General features: G+C 35.9%; 1 protein-coding gene across 9 annotated transcripts in view; it reads left to right on the plus strand.

Moving 5' to 3' along the window:
* Positions 1–22,233, plus strand: part of LOC137619491 (adenylate cyclase type 1-like) — a 423,950-nt gene that overhangs the window by 292,358 nt on the left and 109,359 nt on the right. For all 9 annotated transcript variants that reach the window (XM_068349561.1, XM_068349560.1, XM_068349564.1 and 6 more), the window contains 4 exons: positions 3,358–3,460; positions 4,306–4,580; positions 16,564–16,684; positions 20,996–21,115. In XM_068349561.1, the coding sequence (XP_068205662.1) occupies positions 3,358–3,460; positions 4,306–4,580; positions 16,564–16,684; positions 20,996–21,115 (619 nt within the window). The remainder of the gene's footprint in view (positions 1–3,357; positions 3,461–4,305; positions 4,581–16,563; positions 16,685–20,995; positions 21,116–22,233) is intronic.

Here is a 22,233-nt window from a genome sequence, read left to right on the forward strand (position 1 = left end):
GATCGCTTAACAAAGAAAGGCGTCCAAGCCAGTCAGTGGCCATCTTAGCTCCAAAGTGGCACCAGGCCGAATGGTTTCCGAACCTTCTTTATCTGTTCTCAGAGGTGCCGAGGGATCCCTCTCGACGTCACGATCTTCGAAGAAAACCAAATGGGAAGTTTTCCATAAGCCATCGTTTTTACTACAACCTCATACTGGAGGGTTATTCAGAATCTCGCCGAGAGAGGCTTTTGCGTAACCTGTTGCGAAGAAAGTCCAGTTGCCCCAGGGAGTTGTCAATCTAAGTCTATCAGACAAAGCGGGCAACCTTCTGTGGTGGAGATAGTGGAAGGGTATCGCCCCTGTCGACACTACCACTCTAGTGATAGCGGAGTACCTTTGACTCCTTCAGGGAGGAGACTCTTCTCGGGCTCGATGGTCAAAGGTTACCACTCAGCTTTGAGCCTAGCCTTTGATGGAAAAGGGATCTCCTCTTCGTTGGATTTGTCTATCCTTATACAGAGTCTTGAACATACTTGTCCTCAGCTGGAGGTTAGACCACCTATATGGAACATGGTTAGTTTACTGCAGTCTCGGGAAGGAGCACCCTTGGTGCAGTGTCAGACATCAGTTTTTCACCTGATGCTTGAGACAACCTTCTTGCTCGTCCTGGCCTCAGCCAGAAGAATTAATGAACAACATGCTCGTTCTTACGACATCGACGTCTCCCATCCTAGGGTTGGGGACAGGTAATGCTCGACTTCGTTCCTGAGTGTGTCTCCAGACCTAAAAGTCCAACAGCAACGGATCCCAGATTCGAGCCCGGCCGGTTTGAGAGGCTTCGTGATAGCCGATGATCCAGGTCAACGGCTTCTATGCCCAATGTGTGTACTGAAGTGTTACCTCTAACAAACATGAGGAGCTCGCCCCCGAGTGGAAGTAGGTTGTCAGCACGGGGGAGGTTAAAAGGAGAGTCACAAAGATTTCATTCTCGGCATGGATTTGCAAGATCATGGAGCACCTCTCAAATCAGGACTCTCCTGCATAACCACGGAAACCAAGAGCTCACAATATTTCGGGCATAAACATGCTCCTACTCTTCAAGGAAACTAGGAACTACTCTGTGACGCAGGTTCTTTGAGTGGGCGTGGGGAAGCTTCAAACGTCCCTCACTGCCCGTTTCTTGCAAGGCGTAACCCACGCGATCATGGAGACTTTATCCATCGAACATGTGGTGGCTATACAATAAGTGCTTAAAGCACCTCAAACTCCCTGATGGACAAGTAGGAGACGATGGAGGGTGGCTTTACTAGGGATTAAGTTTGGGATGAATGATAAGAGTGGCTGGCATCTTCTTCCTTTCATCTTCCCCTCTCTCTCGGGGCACAGTACCTACGGTACGTAGCAAGCTGGCCTCCGTTGTAACCTGATATATACACATATGTTTATGTCCTACCCCCTTGACGTGGTGGGATTGGATAACATCTATGGTTGGGTCAAAGAATCTTACAACTTTTGAGAATTCTTACCTAGACAAGACATTGCTAGTATCACACGAATTGCTCAGGCTGGAAAAACTTGATATTGCACCGAGGTCTAGCGAGGTGTCAGGGTTTTCCTCTTTATTCGTGCTAGTGGAGGAAACCTTTAGTCAAAAACCAGCCAATTGGTTAGGAATTCCACCCACCTTACGGGTGAGTCTTCCCTAATAAAGTTAAAAAAGTTAGTATCTAGTGATGGAACAAATGACAAATTTAAAGAAATTTGTATTTTTCCAGACAATACAAATTTGAACTCTTTATACTAATTTGGCTTGCCATCACCTTTACTTTAAATTTGTCATATTAGGATTAAATCAAGTACTGTAATACATTATTAGAATGAATCAGCCAAGTGATATGCTTTCTGTGTGTATAATAAGCTTTGTGTTGCCATATCAGTTGCTTCATATTTGGCGCAATCTGAAGTGTTCACATTTGCTATCTTCACAATATTACTCAACAGGTTTAGGACATGTTTAATGATAGGTGGTTTAGAACAGCTCTGGAGCATATTTATTCATAGTTTACTCATTTTACATGTGAAATTGTGTATAAGATAGTTATGATGAATTGGATAAGTTATATTAACTATGAACCATTAACCATTAGAGTTTGCCATGCATTGGAAACTAAACTTTATGTATGCTGTTGTCAATTCCAGGTAAATTGTTCAAAATCAATTGATTGAAAACAAAATTCTCAAAATCAGTTGCTCAAGAAATTATTTATCGAACTATCAATTCCTCAAAAGACAGATTGCTCGAAAGCCGATATTCATTCTTCAAACATTCATTAAAACTACTTAAGATTTAAACACCATTGTTAAATACTGTATCTTTATCTTAGCTGTTAATAACTTATTTTCTAAACCTTATTCTTAGTTCACTATAAATACCTAAGTGTTAAAAGCAATTGACGAGTACCATTATCTTAGCCATTAATGACTTTTCTAAACATTCATATTTTTAGTTTTTGTTACTTTTTCATTATTTCTGGAAATCTCAAACAATGAAGATGTGCATATATTGGTTTTTGCAACCCAATCCACATCTTAATTCAATAGGAGCACTGGTATGCTGACGGAACTTTTAAAACTGTTCCCTCTATTTTTACTCAACTGTATACATTACATGGCATGAAATCAGGTAAAATTATGTCTTTTATATTTGCATTTGCCTTTATAGAAAAAAGTTGAGGAAGTGACCTAAAGGTTATGTACGACATTGATGCCAAATTTGCTCTTAAAGCTTGTTTCTTAATATTTAACAGAAAACAATGGTTTCCCTGAAATTATGAATTCTAGTAGTGAATAAATGCTTTTTTGTTTTACATTCTAATTGTAAAGACAAATAAATTTGTGAATTTTAGTTTGTAATATTTACTTGACCAAACAAATGTTTTTATTTTCAAGCAATCTGTCTCTTTTTCCAGTTCAATTTTTCAAAAGCAAAATTCTCAAAGTCATATGCTTTCCAGCAATCTGTCTTTCGAGTAGTTGTTAGTTCAAGAAATAACTTTTCGAGCTATTGATTTCGAGAATTTAGTTTTCAAGCAATTGATTTCGAGGATTTTGTTTTCCAGCAATTGATTTCGAGTAATTTACCGGACACCACTGTTGTCATATATCATTAGTTTTGTTTCTTACTATTAATGTAATATTTTCTTCTTTAGTGTGTTCATCAAAAATTTAACAGGTATATTTTAGGTTTTTTAAATCCCATTTTTTTACATATAGAATGAATCATACCTCTTTTATATGTTTTTATTATGGATTTTTATTGTCATATACTTCATAGCCTTATTCAGAATTTATGAACATATTTTTTTTTTATTACAGACTGAAAGTAACTACATGGGACCCAGCGAGAAGATTTGTTCTTCGACTTATTCTGACTATTGTAGCAATAACAGTTATCTATGTAATGGCTCAAGTCAACTCGGTGAGTAATCTTAATTTTTTGTAATTTGACATTTAGTCTCACCTAAAGATTATAAAACCTTTTGGCCTATTTTACAATGAAAATCAATAGAATTAAGTATGAACATGAATTGAATAGTGTTGGTAGATGCATTGAGGATAAGCCAAGCCAGGATGAATGAAGAGAAGAAAAGTCCAATTTTGTACTTTATATTTTTTTATGTTAGCAGTTCTCCAATGTTGGGAGAAGTGCCATGGTAGATAGATAAATAGATTATCTGAATACAGAACATTGAGTGGATTCCATTATTTCTATTATAAAATAAAATCCCCATTCATAGCACTTATGGAAGGAGTCCAATAGGACACAAAAGTTAGATTATATGATATGTTTATGTGACTTTACTTTTAGTTATTTAATACTTTTATTTAGTGAAGACTAATGAATTATTTGTAGGTCAGACTGTTATAACTTAAAAGATATTCATGGCTATTGGTAAGCATAGGGGTTTCTGCATTATATATTTAGGAGTTGTGACTTTTGATATACTCTATTAGTATTTCACTCACATTTCAGCTACTTAAAGAATTATCATGAATGAGATGAGGTATTCACGAGTTACAAATAATACTTATTTGATCTCAAATGTCATTCTCACTTTTGTTCACTTTGAGATTGGTGTGTTAGTAGAGTGAGTTATGTTTTTAATTGTTTTCATCTTCCATTTCATTTATTAAAGTTTGCATAGTGATTAGATTTTATGGGTAGAATATAGACATCAGGTCAAAAACAATCTTCATGTTATATAAAAACTATTATTTTTTTGTTATCATATAGTTTACAAGTTATTTATTTTTATCTTACAGTTTACTTGTGATTTACCTCAAGTTCCATGTGTTACCAACGTCACGGACTTGACTCCTACCCGTCTAGGACCACAGGAATTTGTTCGTAACCTTTGGTGTCCATTGCCAGAGTACATTCCCATTTCTTGCATATTGGGTTTCATGGCTGTGGCAGTTTTTCTTCGTCTCCCTGTGTTGGTCAAGATGCTTCTTCTAGTGTCAATGGCTACTGTTTATTCATTGCTGATATTTATAACGCATCTTAGCCTTTTCACTTGTTATGACACACGAGTTGGGTAAGAATTAATTTAAGAATTGAATGAGAATCATGTTACAAAAATGTTATACAATATACGGAAAATATGTAGATCATACAGGTTTATAGTGTTTGCTCTTACACAGATACAAACCTTCATCCTTTAATGGGAGATTGGTTCAAGCACAGCTGGAACTTGGCAGTTAAAACCTATAACAAGGTGTCGGCAATAGCCGATAATTAACAGCCAGTGGCACCTTTGTCGGTACACTGAACTGTCACTTTGATTCCAGCCACTTATTAACTCTTGACATGCTCTTGGCATCTCTTCAAAAATTGCTTTTAGAATATTTTTTTTTTCTATTTTCAGAGCGTTTTTGTATGCTTGCCAATGCCTAAGGTGGACATGAGGACCTGAGGAGTGTCGCGAAAATGCGACACTTTTATGAACGACAGAAAGATACATCCTCATACTTTGTGCTCTCTGCGCAGGTGCATGTGTTACTTGGATTTGCCTTGAGGAGTGTAGGGGTTGGTCATCCACCCAGTGGCAGGTGCATGGCATTAGGCGGAAGAAGGCGGTTAAGTGTGGTTCTTCTTCTTTGGGCTCATCCTCGAGGTCAAAGAAATTGACTCGACCTCTTCTTTCAACCCCTGGTACTCTGCCCTCAAACCCTTGCCAGTCAATCTCCCTGGGAGACAAGACGGGGAAGATTGATGGCATATTAACTCTTGGACAAGTCTCGTGGCCCAGAGACTGCTATTTTCTATAGTGAAAAAGGTGAGCCTCTCCCTTCTAAGAAGTCTCCTAAAGCCAGCCATATACACTGAGGACTATCCATATGGTTTGTCCCGCTGGACTGGAGCAGCGCTCCTGTCAGGTGAAAAATGCCCACACGCTACGGACTTGCCTGCTTAGTTCAAGAAGATGGGCACGCTTGGAGGAAAGATACCTATCTTTCCTCTAAGAGGGCACCCAGGATTACAATGTTATGTTTTTAGTAGTTGTGTGTACCAAATTTGGTACATTACAGGTTATCAGGTACGATTTGTACAACTAATTTTGAAAATGCTAAATTTTGGTACTTTTTACTGTTTTGATTTTTTACTTGATATAATTCTATGAAATGTGACTTGAAATGATATGAAGGAATGTGATAGGCTTTCTCTCTCGGCTTCTATAAAGGCCTTTGTTCGCTACAGTGTAATGTACTTACTTTTCTTGAAGTTATTATAGGATTACATTTTCCATTTATTCCTCTTAATTCGCACATCTAAATGACTCCTCGGAGAAATATACTAAAAGGATTTTTCGGATCTTTTTGGAGATTATCTAATGTTGAAGCACTTCTATACTTTTAATTAGGCATACTTGTTTTTGCGTTAACTTATAGACATTTTAAAAGGATTGTATTTATGTAGGCAGAGATAAATGTGGCAAAGATATACGTGGGTGACAAAATAGAATTACTGGCAGCTACCATCTATCCTTATTTTTTACCTTCATTTTACCCCATGAAGAGTATTCATAACACTTAATCGAAGTATTCCGTTGCTTTTTCTTTGTATCAGTATCTGTTTATTATCAGAGTACAGTACTAGATACTATTGCATGAATAAGTGAGGATACTGTGTGGTTTTAAAGGCAAAATATACTATGAAAAAGAAAATGAAATTTAAGTACTGTACCTGATATTACCGTGTAAAAGATGACCCCATGTAAAGGGCAAGCGCTAAAATTTCCTTTAAAAAAATATTTTTATTATACGATACTTCATGTAATGGGCAAACGGCAATTTCAAGGCCAGCTTAATGTTACTACACCTTTAATTTAAATATTTTACCACACATAATCTTTATATATAATATCTTTACTAAACGCTCTTTGTATCATTAGTTATCACTTGCATGTGTAAATGCGTTTGTTTGTTCGTCATGATCGGCGATGAAATGTAAACAAAATGTTTTCTGTTTCGGGCAACATTTTTAGGAAAAACATAACATAAAATTGCTCATTTCATTTATTTTGAATTTCTATGTATAAAGTAAGTAAATCAACATTAACAATAACATTATTCCATAACCAATATTTGGTAAGATAGCTGTTGCTGCAAAAGCTATTCTGTACATAGATGTGTTAATGTGTTCGTTAGTTTGTTATGATCGGCGATGGAATGTGAACAAAGCAGTGATTTCGGTTTTAGGTGGTATGTTTAGCAAAAGCATGATATAAAGTCATCTTTATTTAATTTATTTTGGATTTCTAAGTATACAGCAAAAGTATTTCAAACAATTTAGACGGTCACGATGACAGTGCTAGTAGTGCAAACGAAAGCAACGAAGATGATCCCCATGACGATGCTGTCTTAAATATTTTGAAATGCTTTTTAATAGTTTGAATGGCAATGTTGATTTTGATGGTTTTTTATTTCAAGTTTATTGAATAAAGTGTTTTTTTTAAATTGTTTGCATAATTTTTTTTCTGTACACCATAGTGTAGATACCGATAACCTGCAAATTTTGAGGTTTCATACAACCACCACTACCGCCATCTCTTGGCAAATAATGTAAACATTTCTAGTTTTCCGAAACCAGTTTTTGGTGACAAGTTTTGTAATAAAGAAGAAATTAATTTTTACTATTATTTTACATAAACACACAATTACAATTGCTGAGCATATTATATGCTGTTAAGTCAATCCTTCCTAACTATTATGTAAGTAAAAAAATTAATTATTGGTACAAAGATGGAAAATCTAGGTTTCGGATAACTAAGCTATCCTACCAACAGGTTCACACAAGATAGCCCGAGTACAGTACTATAAATAAATAAAGATAAAATTACCAGTAAATATTCCTTGTTTACTAGAACACAAAACTATATACAGTAGGGTCCCGAATTAAGCGTGTTCGAATTACACGATTCCCCTTTTCCACGATCGCTATTTTTCAAAAATAAATTTTCTGTATCCACGAGGCTGTTCAAAGTTCGCGAGTCAAGCACTACAAAATGTATCAAATCTATAGTCTTTTTAAGTATATTGGTAGCCCTAAATACGGTGATTTATAATAAATGTTACAAAACAATATTAACATTACATTTCATTAACATAATTTCATGATGAATAGCCTATTTAAGGATAAAATTCCACAACAATGAAATCAACTGTTAACTGTGCGAGTCCAGCTGACAAAATGTAAACAGAAATGTGGTTACGTTCTCGGCAATCTTTATCTTTCTCCAACCTTACGATAATTGTAATGGTAGTGTTAATGATGGTATATTAAAGCATTATTTTTGTTTAGTACAGTATATTTAAAAGCCTTATTTTTCCCTCTGGGCGTTCAAGGTTTTCACGAGTAGACTGGGTTCGTTTATCGGCAGTGAATAGCCTAAACTTCGGTAACGAGTCGTCAATATTTTGTCATATTTTAAACAGTAGGCTATACATTTGATTTGCAAACATTGGTTTTGTAGAGTAGACGGTAAAATAAAATCTAGAGAGAGAGAGAGAGAGAGAGAGAGAGAGAGAGAGAGAGAGAGAGAGAGAGAGAGAGAGAGAGAGATTTGATGGCAGAAATCTCTCTCTCTCTCTCTCTCTAGATTTTATTTTACCGTCTACTCTACAAAACCAATGTTTGCAAATCAAATGTATACTGTTTAAAATATGACAAAATATTGACGACTCGTTACCGAAGTTTAGGCTATTCACTGCCGATAAACGATAACAAACCCTTTAATGCAAACTAACTGTATCCTTTGATATTCCTCTATATTTATCACGAATTCCTTCTATACCTCCTCAGACACTCTTATTTCAAATATCTAAATTATTCTTATCACAACTAACACCATCTAGTCATTTTCATTCCATTATATCTATTATTCCTCTGGATCTTATTCCCTTTCCTTATTCTGTTTATTCGATGGGATTCGTTTTTCCCTTTACCGTCTTTCAGAATCTATTTTTAGCCACTGGCAACCAAATCCCCCCTTCCCCCGTCTCCTACCGTCTCCCCTGCCAGTCCACCCAGCCTATCTCATCACTCCCCTGTTCTAGGTCTGTAACCTTCTGCGTCATAATATCTCTCTCTCTCTCTCTCTCTCTCTCTCTCTCTCTCTCTCTCTCTCTCTCTCTCTCTCTCTCTCTCTCTCTCTCTCTCTCTCTCTCTCTCTCGTTATACAATACTTACAAATAGATGAAGAAACCAAAATCGGTTTTCTTGAAGTGTCAATTAAATACAAAACGAAAAAATTATACCGTGTATACATCCATTTCAATCATAGCTTAAAATACGGTAACCGATTTCGTCAGCAAACCACTACTTTTTAGGAAACACCATTCTATTCCAGAAAATTTTTACTCTTTAAATGTCAATTGCGCTATAATAAAACATGTACTTATGTTGTTAAATTTCGGGTGTGTTTTAAAAATCGAGTATTGCTAACTTATTTTTGTTTTACTTTTGGCTGTGATCACATCAGCTGATGTCTAGCTTCCGCGCGAATACAATAACAAAGAATTGTTTACACCATTTCTTAACTTATTCAAACCATCTATACAGTTAATATTACATAAACACCAATGTGTTATAACATATCATATTTATTGTTTAGTACTTTAAAACCATCCCTCTCTCTCTCTCTCTCTCTCTCTCTCTCTCTCTCTCTCTCTCTCTCTCTCTCTCTCTCTCTCTCTCTCTCTCTCTCATCGAACGTTATAGCGGTAACCTAATTGTTCGGTGACTTTAAAAATAGGCCTAGTACTTTCTTCTTTACCTTTTTTGCATATGGATCCATAATTGAGGTGGGTACAAGTTGACTTATAACTGAAGTTAGGAAAAGTATTTTGGATATGGAAAGGACAATTATCTTTTGTAACAGTTTAGAATTATCGTAAGTTATCACTCTGTCATTAGCGGCAGTTTGCTATTGTGGATTAAACGCATAAGGAAAAAAAAATTTCCAGCTTTGCTACGAATTTAGGAATTTATATGGATACGGTAAGTAAAATATTTGTAATAACATAATGTTTACTAAATGTTTTTAATATCATTAGTTATGACTTAGATCATGTGTGTTTAATGCATTCGTTTGTTTATTATGATCGAAGATGGAGCGTAAACAAATGGAAGGTTTCCGTTTCAGGCGGCATCATAAAGAAAAACATTTCATAAATGGCATTCATTTCATTTATTTGAAAGTTCTAATAAAAAATAATTAAAACATTGGTAATAACAAATTCAACATATAATCTATACTTGGTAAAATTGCTGTCAATTCAAAAACACAGATGTATAAATGCGTCTGTTTCTTCGTTGTGATCAGAGATAAACGTAAACAAAACATTGGTTGTCGTTTTTCTATTGTGCTTTTTAGCGTGTTTAGGAAACGCATGATATAAAATCGCCTTTATTTTGATAATTCTGGATTTTCAATCATACACCAAGCTAGTCTATAGAGTGATGGTTTTGCTATTCACCAGTTGTATTATACAATAGATATGACAAACATTAAAATTTGTCTGTATTTTGGGTTGTGTTGTAACGGGAAATATATGGTGTTTACACCTATCCTGGTTATAATTTTAACCATTTTTCAAGTTATTAGAACTTTAAAGTATATTAAATGTTTTATTTATTTACAAAAACAATTTTATATTATAAAGAAATACAGTATAGTACAAAGAAAGTATTGGAAATGGGTAGTAAACACATTTGAATAGGCAAATTGCTGGTTGCCATGGCCACAATGGAATTATTTCTGTTAGTTGTGTGTTTCGAAATTCGCGATTTTCCATTTACACGAGGTCATTAATCGACCAAATTCTCGCATAATTCGGGACCCTACTGTACTGTAATTAAAATGAGTATATTATATGATTTGAAGTCGATCCTTCCAAACTACTTTCCTTTTAATGAACCATATGCAACAACACAACAGAGGTCGAGGAAATAAATATTTTCATAATTCTAAAAGTATTTCTTGTTGTAATGGGCGAACCTTGACTTTTTTCATCCAAAACTGGCCTGAAAATTTCGCCCTTTACGTGGTAATAAACGGTAAATCATAACTTGGTGAATGAAAATGAGGGGAAACCCTAAAATAAAGAGCAATGAAAGGCAAAACATCAAACACTTGTTTACGAAGTGGATGGCATGGCAGACGGAAATTTCAAATAATAAAAAGGAATAAATAGAAGTTACTCTACCGGCAAGATATAAGAAAATATCATAAGACATAATGAAGGGTAATGACTGATTTCTATCACTTTTAATGAAAAAAGATCATCAAATGATGTGTAATATATGCAAAAGTTTAAAGGTATAGGTCATAATAAATATAACAATAAATAAAATCTCAAAAGTAATAATATAAATTGTAGGAATTGGCAACTAGTCATAAATATAACTATAGATAAAGTTTTGATTGGGAAATGCAATTACTTTATCATTATATTATAAAAAGCGCTCCGATCAAGGGATGAAGTATGGTCATATAATAATACTGCACTTGTCAAAATAGGTAAGTAAACACAATCACCATGCTAGTCTTTCCTCACACGCAAGAGACTGGCAGGGGATACTGCCAATCTTGGCCTGACTGGGCTGTCTGGTTCAACATGCTGATAGGATGATAGGACAGGCTAGTTGCACCGGGTTTGTCCTGTTTACCCATACACACGGTAAGGATTAGCTTACTCGTGCCAATTGCGGTCAAATCAGCACGCCAGTCCTCTGCGTGTATGGCCTGCTTAAAGTTTAGGTATGGTTCCAATTGATGACTCTGTGCTAAGTCTGTAGAATTCCCTAGGGTTACAAGATATGCCCTCCAGAGAAAGGCTAGCCTTAGCATGTAATCTTCTGAAGGGGAATATTACTCAGTGTCTTATGACACTGATAATGAGCCCAAACTTGAGTGGCTGGGTAATATATTTGGCCCTGTGTCTTCATCGGGATTAGGTAATAGAGGCCCATGAAGGGGAAGAATCTACAATAGTCTTGTGTGTTATTTCTCTTTGATGGAGATTTTGTGAAGACAAATTTACTGCATAGAACATGGACATTCTTTCACGTAACTGAAAGCTGTAGTATTTCCACCTCTCCCGATGAACATCAGGCTTATTATATTTTTAGCAACACTCCCATCAAAGATTAATTTGATTTCTTTGTTTTATAAGGAAAGGTTTTTCCTCTATATCTTTTTATTTATTAATAGAAAAATAAGAACTTTTTTTTTTTTTTTTACAGAAATCTCTCTAAACATAGCATAACCTAAGAACAAGAAATATGTTCTGCTCTACTTTTCATTCCTTTTAAATTTGTGATAAAACACTGCTGTCACAACCAGTGGTCACAAATAAAATGTTGACAGCTTTGATTAACGAGCTAACTGGATTGGATGTAAAAAGAAATTTCATTTCCTGGATGACCGTGGTGCTTCATACTAGAAAAATAAAAAATGTAGCTCATTATTATTGAATAAATATGATATCAACATGTGATGGTAATTCTAAATAGCTTTCTTTAAAAAAAGAAAATTTTTTTTCATTAATGGAGGAAGTTACTGGTTATTTTAAATTTATATAAATTCTGATTTCCTTATTTTTTTTAATTGAAATAATTCTTCTAATAGAAAATTATTCATGAGAAAGAGATGGAGATATTCAAATTTATATTTTTCATCACACATTTTACTTTACATATCAAATATTACTTAGACATACTGTATGTGTGAACCTCTTATGATAATTTTTATTATTTAAATTTCTATGCAAAGACTTTATCACTGAATAGTTAACATGTCCTAGTTATAAAGTTTTCGTTATTATTTTGTTTGTTTTACATTACTGCATTGTACAGGGAGGGAAATGTATGAAAGGCTGTATGCAAAGAAGCTCTGGTGGTTTGAAAACATTGGGCTGCACGCATCAGTCCTAACCATGAGAAATTGAAACTTTATTTAAATATTATATGGATCCCTGTGCCGCGAGAAACCGAAACTGAAAAGACAGAACCTACAAAGATGGAGGGCAGACTGTATTCCGCCCTCAAGTCAGACTTCTCTAATTGTCCAACCCTTTACAAATTCTACAAAGAAGACAAGTTCTCCTTCCTGGAAGAGATACTTTAGTTCGTCTATGTGTGATAGGAACCCTTGCTTTTGCAGATCTTCAGGGCAGCAGGTGTCCTTCACCACTAATGCGTATACTTGTGAACAATGTATCTCCAAATTCACAGGTGGTCTCGATTCTGAATCATCATTTACTGATGAATGCACAACTTTTTTCCAACTAGATCAGAAAACCCTGCCTCGCCAGACTTTTTCCATGCTGAGTACTCTCCTGGTATGTCTGTACTGTGAAGTGTGCAGTATGCTTTCATAATAGCGTGCTTAACACTAGTGCACACTGACAGAGCATCACGCAATCCAGTGGATCTGTGCACATCTCCTTTAGCGTGATCTCTTTTGACAGTCACAAAGCTAGTGATGATAACAGGCACTCTCATTTAGAGAACTTGCCTTGGGACACAGCGCAGAAGTGCTAGCAATGGGTGCTCTCTTATCCCCTTCCAAGACGAACAGGGGATAACTAATGAAGACAAGAGCATGCGCGGAACAGCCGTTTGCCCTCAACCCATTTTAATGATTTTCTGAAAGGAAGCAATCTGTGCTGGTACAAATGCCTATTCAGGCCTGTTGAGTATTGTCTCCAGTGAAAAGATCAGAGGACCTTGACATTACCTGATCTTCGTTGAATTCAGGGTTCTAGCTTTTTGGAACTCTAGGTCTTTCCTGTATTGTTGCGTCCGTACATTCTGCAACAATGTGAGCCTTGGAGGTGGTCAGGAGTGAAACCCTCTTCATCAGATCCTCGTTCTCAGATACATGGAAGGTCCAGATCCCTGAAGTATATTTCTTATGTTAACAACTACAGACTGTCACCAGTCTAATTTGTCTCCTCCAGACAACTACCTTCGGATATATATCCTGAAAGTGATATTCATAAAAGTGACAAAAGACATTAGTTCATCCTTTTGGAGGGGTTCAAAGTGGAGAAAGAGCAAAGACTCGAATACAGCGGTGAAGAGATTCTCTATTTCCCCTAGAATCTCTTGCAAGAGAGATCGTGAGGATCCCATCTCGCTGTTCACCAGCTACCGATAGTTGTAGTAGTAATGCAGTTAAGGGCAAAGATTTTCCCGGAAGATCTTATAATTAGGGGGAACTGAGAAAATTTTTAGTGTCTGGCCTCTTCGTTACCGTTGGGTACGGTATCCGGACAAGAGGAAGACAAACTGTACGATTCCTCTCCAAAAAAGAGTGGACTCTTCTGATTCAGTGGGATGGTCGCTGCTAGTATCCAGTTTGATTGGGACCAAATCTAACGAAACAGAGTATAAATCATCCTTTATTGGGTCGTGGTTCTTGATCAGGAGGGTCAGTGGTCTTGGCAAAGTCTCCAGATCATCAGTTTCAGGGAAATAGCTCATACAGTTACTGGCACAACAATGACAACAACTACTAGTTCACTTGATATCATTACGGAAACTTGTTCCTAACAGTTGCCTCCATCTACAATCGTTACAATGATATTTAAAGAGGCACTGGTTACAAGCCACACACACTCCTCTGGCCCTGGTACCAATAGAGCACAACACCAAACTTGACCTACTTTTGTGGCTGGACGAGAAAAATCTGTTTTGCGGTCTCCCTTAGTGTCCCCCTCTAGGGGTTGTGGGTGCCCATTTCATGGACCATCTGGTATCAGTACAGTGGTCACATGAGGACAAGTCACTTCACACCAATGTTCTGGCATTGAAGGCAGCTTACCTAAGCACTTTAACCTCTCTAGGCTCTTCTGGTTGGTCAATTGGTTGTATTGAGGAATGACAAAGCAACCATAATGACATATGTGAACAAGAAAGGAAGCTCAATATCACGGACTCTCTGTCAAATAACTGTGTTGGTACAAGAATAGGCTGTCTACAATGCAATAATTCTCTGATCCTGGTCCATTCCTGGTAATTGATATGTTTGCTACAAGCCTCAACAGAATGCTGTCAGTCTTACTGCTCACCAGTACCAAACTTGCCAGCAGTACTCAGGCATGTGTTTCAGCATGCTTGGAACAGCCTTGGCGTGTATGCTTTTCTGTCCTTTTGTCTTTTCCGAAGGGTGATAAAACAAGGTGTTTTCATCTCACAACCTAATTGGCTGTAGTAACTCTGAAATGGCTCCCAAACCTTCTACTTCTACTAGAGGAGGTTCTGAGGGAGCTTTCCCCATGGCACAATCTGCTCTGTCACCCCCACTTGAAGAGGTTTAAAACTTGATAGGATCCCTAATACTTCAAGGGTTTAGGTTATCCAGCGCCTATTCTGAGAGATAGATTTCGAGCGAGACAGCACGATACAAGTCGCGATGCCTAAGGAAATCCTCTACTGACGTGTATCAAGCAAAGTGGGCTATCTTCTGTGATTGGTGCCATCAAAGGAATACTTCTCTTCACAGAGCCTCTATTTCCTACAAAAGGAAATACACCTATTAGTTTCAGCGGTAAAAAGGTATCATTCAGCCTTGAGCCACGTACTGAGACTGAGAGGAGTGACTAATTCCACATCGTGGGAATTATATGCAGTACTTTTAAGGAGTACGGTATGCAGCAGATCTGTCCTCTCAGTAAAATTTGACCAGCTTGGGATGTAACCAAGGTGTATTGGTCTTTGAAAAGTGTCTCTTATGAATTGTTGATGCAAGCTTTTTTCTGCTTGGCTTCAAAGAAGTGGATAGGTAAATTATATGAACTCTTTTATTCGTTCTCTCATTCTGAACACTGAAAGCAGATCTACTGTATTTATCAGTTGTTCCTGACTTCGTAGCAAAAACTCAAAATCTGTCAATCCTGGATTCTAAGTTACCTCTCTTACAGTATCTGCACTTAGGGAGGTAACTGATGATCCAGATGAGTTCCTATTTTGTCATGTAAGGGCTCTAGGATGCTACCTTGAAAGAACCCATGCTGCCAGACCCAGGTTACAAAACCTGTTTGCAAGCACTGGTAGAGTAAAGAAATTTACCAAAAATATTATCTCCTTTTGGCTGCGGGAGGCTATTTACAGCGCATTATGCCCTAGATCCCTGGCGCATTAGAACAGCTTAATGTATGCACCCATGAGATCAGAGTAGTTGGTGCTATTTTCGCCATTAAGAAAAATATTTTGGTTTAAGTTTTCGATGCTGGAGTATGGAAGTGTCAGATCACCTTTGAAGCACTTTATGTGCAGGAATGCACTCACAGGTCATTAGACATGTTTTCACTCGGACTTGTGATTGCTGCTCAACAAATAGTATATTGCCCTTGATCCTTTACAGGACCAAAGGTATCAGATCTAAGACAGCAGTTACAACATAATTCTAGGTCAAAAGTGTAAGGTGTCTAGGATGTTATTCTCTGCACCGTATGAGGTCCGAGATTATGAATCTCATAATTTTATCTAACAATTTTGGTAATATTGATGTGTCTCCTATTAAAGGACGATTGTTTGTATTCGTTAGGAACAAGTCACAAATTTTAAAGGTACTTTGTATTTTCCTAACTAAACAAACCTGAGTCCATGAACTCAACATCCTGTCATCATCTCCCCCAAAAGTCCCAGATTCAATCAAAGTGACTGTTCAGTGTACTGGCAAGGGGAGTGGGCTTTCCCCCCACCGGCTACTGCTGACTCCTCATTATAAGTCTTAACAGCTTAGCTCCAGCTGCGCTTTAGTCAATGTCTTATTAAAGTACAGTATTCAGGTTTATATAGCTAGGAAAATTCAAATTACCTTTAAAATTTGTAATATTTAAACTTTGAATGTGGGTTTTAATATAAATTCATGTAGAATAATAACAGCGCATGTCTATATTAAGTATACTATGCATTTTATTTATCATGATAAACCTGAAACTAGTTTTTAAGGATACATTTTTAGTTTATTCAAGGAATTATTTGTGTTATGTTGCCTATTCTTTCAGGGCATTGGTTCCAACGGAAGTTCTGGGAGTAGTGTATATAATACTATTTTTGCTAGCTGTTATAGCACATGGTCGACAAGTTGAATGGACAGCACGGCTTGATTTCTTATGGCAGTGTCAGGTATTTTAATAACAAATATTTTGTCCTTTGTTGTTAACAGTGTTTTTATACTGCACCAAGATATATCTGTAGAAGAGAGGTCTTGTGTTATTGTACTTACATCATGATATTTTTTTGAAGGAAGTGATTTGATTTGATGTAGATGTAGGTTTAATGTGCCTTTATTTTATTTCCTACTGTATATTGATGTTATTTTTCATGTACAGTACTTATATTACTGTTTCTCAGTAAGAAATATATTGAAAACTCCCCACACATAAGTCACCATACCACCAACACCTGCTGAATAGGCATTTGTCATTTTATTGAACTTCAATTATGGTCATGCAAACTAAAAGTTTCTTTTCAAATATACTCAGTAAGATATATTTTACTTTCAGCAGCCCATTTTTTTATGAGAAAGCCTCTGTTGCAAAACTCAGGAGAAACTAAGAAGCACACTCTCAACCTTTCATTATCCTAATATCCAAGCTTTTAAATTGTTGTTAGCCTTTAGATAAAGTAGAAGCCATCTTAATATACCCCTTTTTTACTTTTTGCCTTGGGATGGCACCATTGCAACCTTTACTTTTTACACTGCCTTATCACCCCCATAATGTCAGCAAAAAAACAGTCAGGACATTTACTTGATCCTTTTTTTTTTCATCCTCCTCTTTCTCCTAAATTAGTAATCAATCGTAGGCCTCATTTGACTTTTCGTCTGATGTCACTTTGCTCAACGTCACTACGTCTACGCATTTTGGTTCGTTTTGTCCAATTATTTTTTTTGTTTGACTACTTTTTGTCCAATTTCAAGTAAACTAAAAAAACAATGTGAACATAAACATTGAATAATAATCGAGAATTTTATTAATAAGATAAAAGTAAAATATTGTGGAAAAAGTATTTTAGAATATGAAAAATAAAATATGGTAAAAAACAAATAAGTGAAAATTTTATTGATAGGATACGAGTAAAAAGTAATGTAAGGTAAATAACTATAACTGTAGTTTCTGCAGAGATTCTGGACAAAATACCCCCACCCCCTGATGATGTCACAACCAATCATGTTTCCTGCATTAACAGAGGTCAAAAGTGATTAAAATTTAGTATACAGTAGTTTGAAATTTGTAAGAGGATATATTGTGACCAGAGCTAACATGGGAGACAACGTGATTGGCTATGATGTCATCAGGGGGTTTGGCTTATATTGCCCGGAATCTTTTAAACGTTTAATGACCGCTCATGAATGGCAGAGGGAAGGGACAGTGACATTGCCCTATCAATCAGAACAATGCCTTAGAGACTGATCATATATACATATGATCAGTGCCCAAGCCTCCTCTCCTCCAACCAAGCTAGGACCAAGGAGGGCCAGGCATTAGCTGCTGATGATTCAGCAGATAGACCTATCGGCTCCCCCAAAGCCTCCTCCTTAGCTCACAAGGATGGTAAGATTGCTGGGACCAAAGAAGCTAATGAGTTTGAGCGGGACTCGAACCCCAGTCTGGTGTTCACTAGCTAAGGACGTTACCACATCGGCCACCACAACCGGTGACTATAATGATTTTTGAAAAATATATATTTTTTGTTGACCCATATACCAATCATTGTGAGCATTCAGTTATTCTTTGGTATTTTGTTCATGACATTGACAGGCCTCCTCGAATAATTTTAGTATTTTTAGCTTGAATGAACCCTTCCTCTTCATGCAAAGTTTTGATCAATTTCCAAATTATTAAATGTGGTCCACCTGCTGAACACTTATCCCTTTACAGCATTATATGTTCATGGTAAATCTTGTAGACTACGTTGATTAACATTCCATACAGCTATTTGGAATATAGAGGTTTTTCTCCTTTGTCTAGCACTACGTTTCTTACAACGCCATTTTAAGTAGTCAATATAAACAATGAATTCGGCAGGTATTTCTTCATCATCTATTCATTCTTCAGAGTCCTCTTCGACATCTTCTACTGGGAGGAAGGCTAAGGCTGAAAAGCATTGAATTTCAAGACAGAATTCCTAGTCTTTATTGTATTTTTCATTGAGGCCTCAACCTGTAATATTTTGAAACATTGATTGGCTCAAATGGAACAAACACACCACGATAGATGAATTAGGGAATGATAAATCAAAGGCCTCTGAACTGCTACTTTGAAATCTGCCATGAGATCAAATGTATCTGCATAATGTTGCATAATTTTCAATTGCTCAAAATATTGTTTGTTTGTCTGCTTTGTTTTATTTGGGAGTACAGTAATGCAAAGATCTATGGAAAACTACTACCTTTAACTTGAACATGAGTGCATAACAGTTGAAACCACTTTTCTGACACAATTTTGAACGTCTCATCGCATGACCAATGGTGATATGATGCTACATCCTGAAGAGCTCTTTCTGATGCAAATACTAGTATGCACTGTTGATCCTTGATGCTTGAATCCTATCAGAAACTGTTTGCCATTATTAAGTTTCCAATATTTTGCAGGTATTTCAAAACAATGTCTAGACCCTGGATTAGCAGGAAGTCCAGAATTATTTTGTTGGCACCTTTGAAAATTCCATGAAAGTACAGGCAAACAAGGAAGTGTAGAGCAAGTATTTTCTGTTAGCCTCTGAAAATTGACTGCTATTATGCTACACAAATGTGGTGGTATGTTTTCCACCACTTCATCCTTTATTTCTGCACTGTTTTACTAGAGTTTAACAAGTCTACATCAGCTGGATTAGGGTGCTCTCCAGAAAAATCATAAATTTTGACTTGTTCTCTGCTACTGTGTGAATTCGCATTGAACACAGCCTGCTTTTCTCAGATTTCTAGTAATCTTTTCCTAGTTTTACATTGCTTGAATAAAAATTGTAGATGTAGTTACTTTCATCAACTACTTTTTTTTTTGTTTTAGGTGGATACAATGAACTTTGCCTTTTTGTAATGGCTAGAAAGTGGTAACTAAATTTGCAGCACTCTTTATATACAGTACCATAGACAAGAGAGAGAAGGAAGAAAAGAAAGTAAAACAAGGCTGATATGCTAATAAAAAGACAAGCATACTACTTTGGGTCTTTCATAAGATTTTGACGATACAAAAAGTCTTAACAGAAGAAAAGAGAACCTAAGCAACAGCCCTATAACAAAGGTCGTTACATTTCCGTGAATATATCATTTAAGATTGTTCACCTTGGTATTTTAGAGTTCATTTACTGTTATACAGAATGTTGTTCAACAAAAAATCTTTTTACAAAAGCACTTTGGACCAAGAGATGGACAAAGTAACATCAGATGAAAATATGTAGAACCACTCTGATGTTTTACTACATTTGTTTCCCATGCTTTGCTGTCTAAAGTAGGTATGGGCTCGATCAGTTTCTTTGTCTAAAGTGAGTTGATGTACAAAGGTCAAGAGAGAGCAGTTTTGCTTTCCCATTCATTCATGCTATTACTAAAATGACCCAGTCTTTTAACAGGGAGGCCATTTAGAACCAAAATTCAAATGTTATCACATTGACGCCCAATTGTGTGACTGTTAACTTCAATTCAGTAATCAGTTTCTTGTATGTATGCCCAGTTGATACCTGCATGATTGATACCCATAACTGACAGACTCTCATTTGGAGAATTGATATAAAGGAAAATCAATATGTAATAAAATTTGGGATCATAGCAAAAAAGATTGGGTTTTTACCTTTGATTGTTTTGCAAATAAAGACATCAATAACAGCCCCAAAAAATATTTTCTTAAAAATTTCAATTGAGGGAACCAAGAAAAATTTTACAATATATTTAATTGAATTAAAACTACATTTGCCTTTGATTCTGTAAACCCTGGTACAGAATTTTGCATAGTAGCCATTGTTGAAGTTTTCACAAATGTCAGGTTATTGGCTGATACAATCTAGTTCGTAAAGATGGTACATGCTTGGACTGATAATTCTTCAGTCTGTCTGTTATACAATAGACAGATTCTTGGATCATCATTGGACATGGTATGTGCATATTCATGGTTAATAAGTGTATATGAAGGAAATTGTTAAAAAAATCATAGTTTTGAAAATTTCAGTGGCAGTTATTTTAAGTTTGCTTTGAATCACAATTTATTTCAAGTTTTCTTCCAATCAAAAGTTATTTAAACTATTTGTCTTTTCTGTCTGGATCACTGTTTATTTACTCCTAGATCCTTTACTCTTATACTCACCATATGTAACTTATTTCTAGTATGAGTTATACAAATACATCTATTTACCTCCTCTCCCTCCCTTGTATCTACTGGTAAAATTTAGAAGACAATTTAGTTCCATTAAAGTTGATCTTCATTCCTTCTTTATTTTCAGGCCTCAGAGGAAAAGATGGAGATGGATGCCTTGCAGGAGAGCAACCGACGAATATTATTCAACCTTTTACCAGCTCATGTAGCCACTCATTTTTTGGATAACCAATTCAGAAACAATATGGTAAGATCCCTTTTAGAAGTAAGATATTCAACACAATTTTTCGTTTGACAAAAGTAATACTTTTCTTATAAGGAGATTATTCTGAAGAGGATTGAGGGGGCCGGCTAATGCCGTTTTTTTAAGGACTTTGACATTTATACCACTTAATAAGATGACTTTGGACATCTCCAAACAGCATAGGACTTTTTCCTCTAACCTTTGGTTTTGCGACGCCAGGGTAATTTATTCTGAAAAGGAATGTTTTTCAAATTCTATCTCCTCCCTTGATAATTAATGTTAAGACCTGGTATTACTACCCTATATAGATCTGATGTAGACCTCCAATAAGATAGAGTTTTTTTCTAAAAGTCATTTGTTTGCTAGATATGAATTTTTTCATAATGGTAAAAAAATAAACCCTAGAAATCTGGTAAAAAAAAAATAAAGAAAAGAAAATATGAAACAAGAATTGAAAAAAGAGGTAACATTTGTTTGTTTTATAACGTCTTTCTAAGCTATATACCGAATTTCAATGCTATATCTTTAAAATTAAGGGAGAAAAAATTTGAAGGTCAATAAGTATAGTTTTGAGATACGGGCATTCAAAGTTTTTCTTTGTATTTTTACAAAGACAATATTAATAAATCAGGATTATTGAGAATTTTTTGTTCCTTTTTGGATGTTAATAAACCCAAAAATAGTTGTTTATCAATTTAATCATAAATGAAGATCCCTTTGCAAAATATCTTGTTTCTTTAGGCAAGACGGTCGCTCCTTCATCATCTCTCTCCTTCACCAAGTCCGCTAATTTCGCTGATATTACCCACTTCTGAACTCACACTAGAGCAAATTTTCTTCTTCCTTATGTTTGAAATTGTCTTTTCCTCTAGCATAATGAAATACTTGCCGAAACCGAGAAAAACAGGCGTAAAAACAAGTGATTGTCAGAGGTCAAACTCGAGGTTAAACTCAAACGTGTACTCTCTATGAGGTTTGTGCTACAACTGAAGGCTGAAGAGTTTAATTACCGTGTACTACATAGTCTTGTGACTCATGGAATTTATACTGATGCCATTGTTCACAATTTGTTTTATATGAAAAAGTTATAATTATAAAAATTTACGATAACAGAAGAAATA

This window comes from Palaemon carinicauda, chromosome 26 (assembly GCF_036898095.1).
Source record: "Palaemon carinicauda isolate YSFRI2023 chromosome 26, ASM3689809v2, whole genome shotgun sequence".
Classification (NCBI taxonomy): Eukaryota; Metazoa; Arthropoda; class Malacostraca; order Decapoda; family Palaemonidae; genus Palaemon; species Palaemon carinicauda.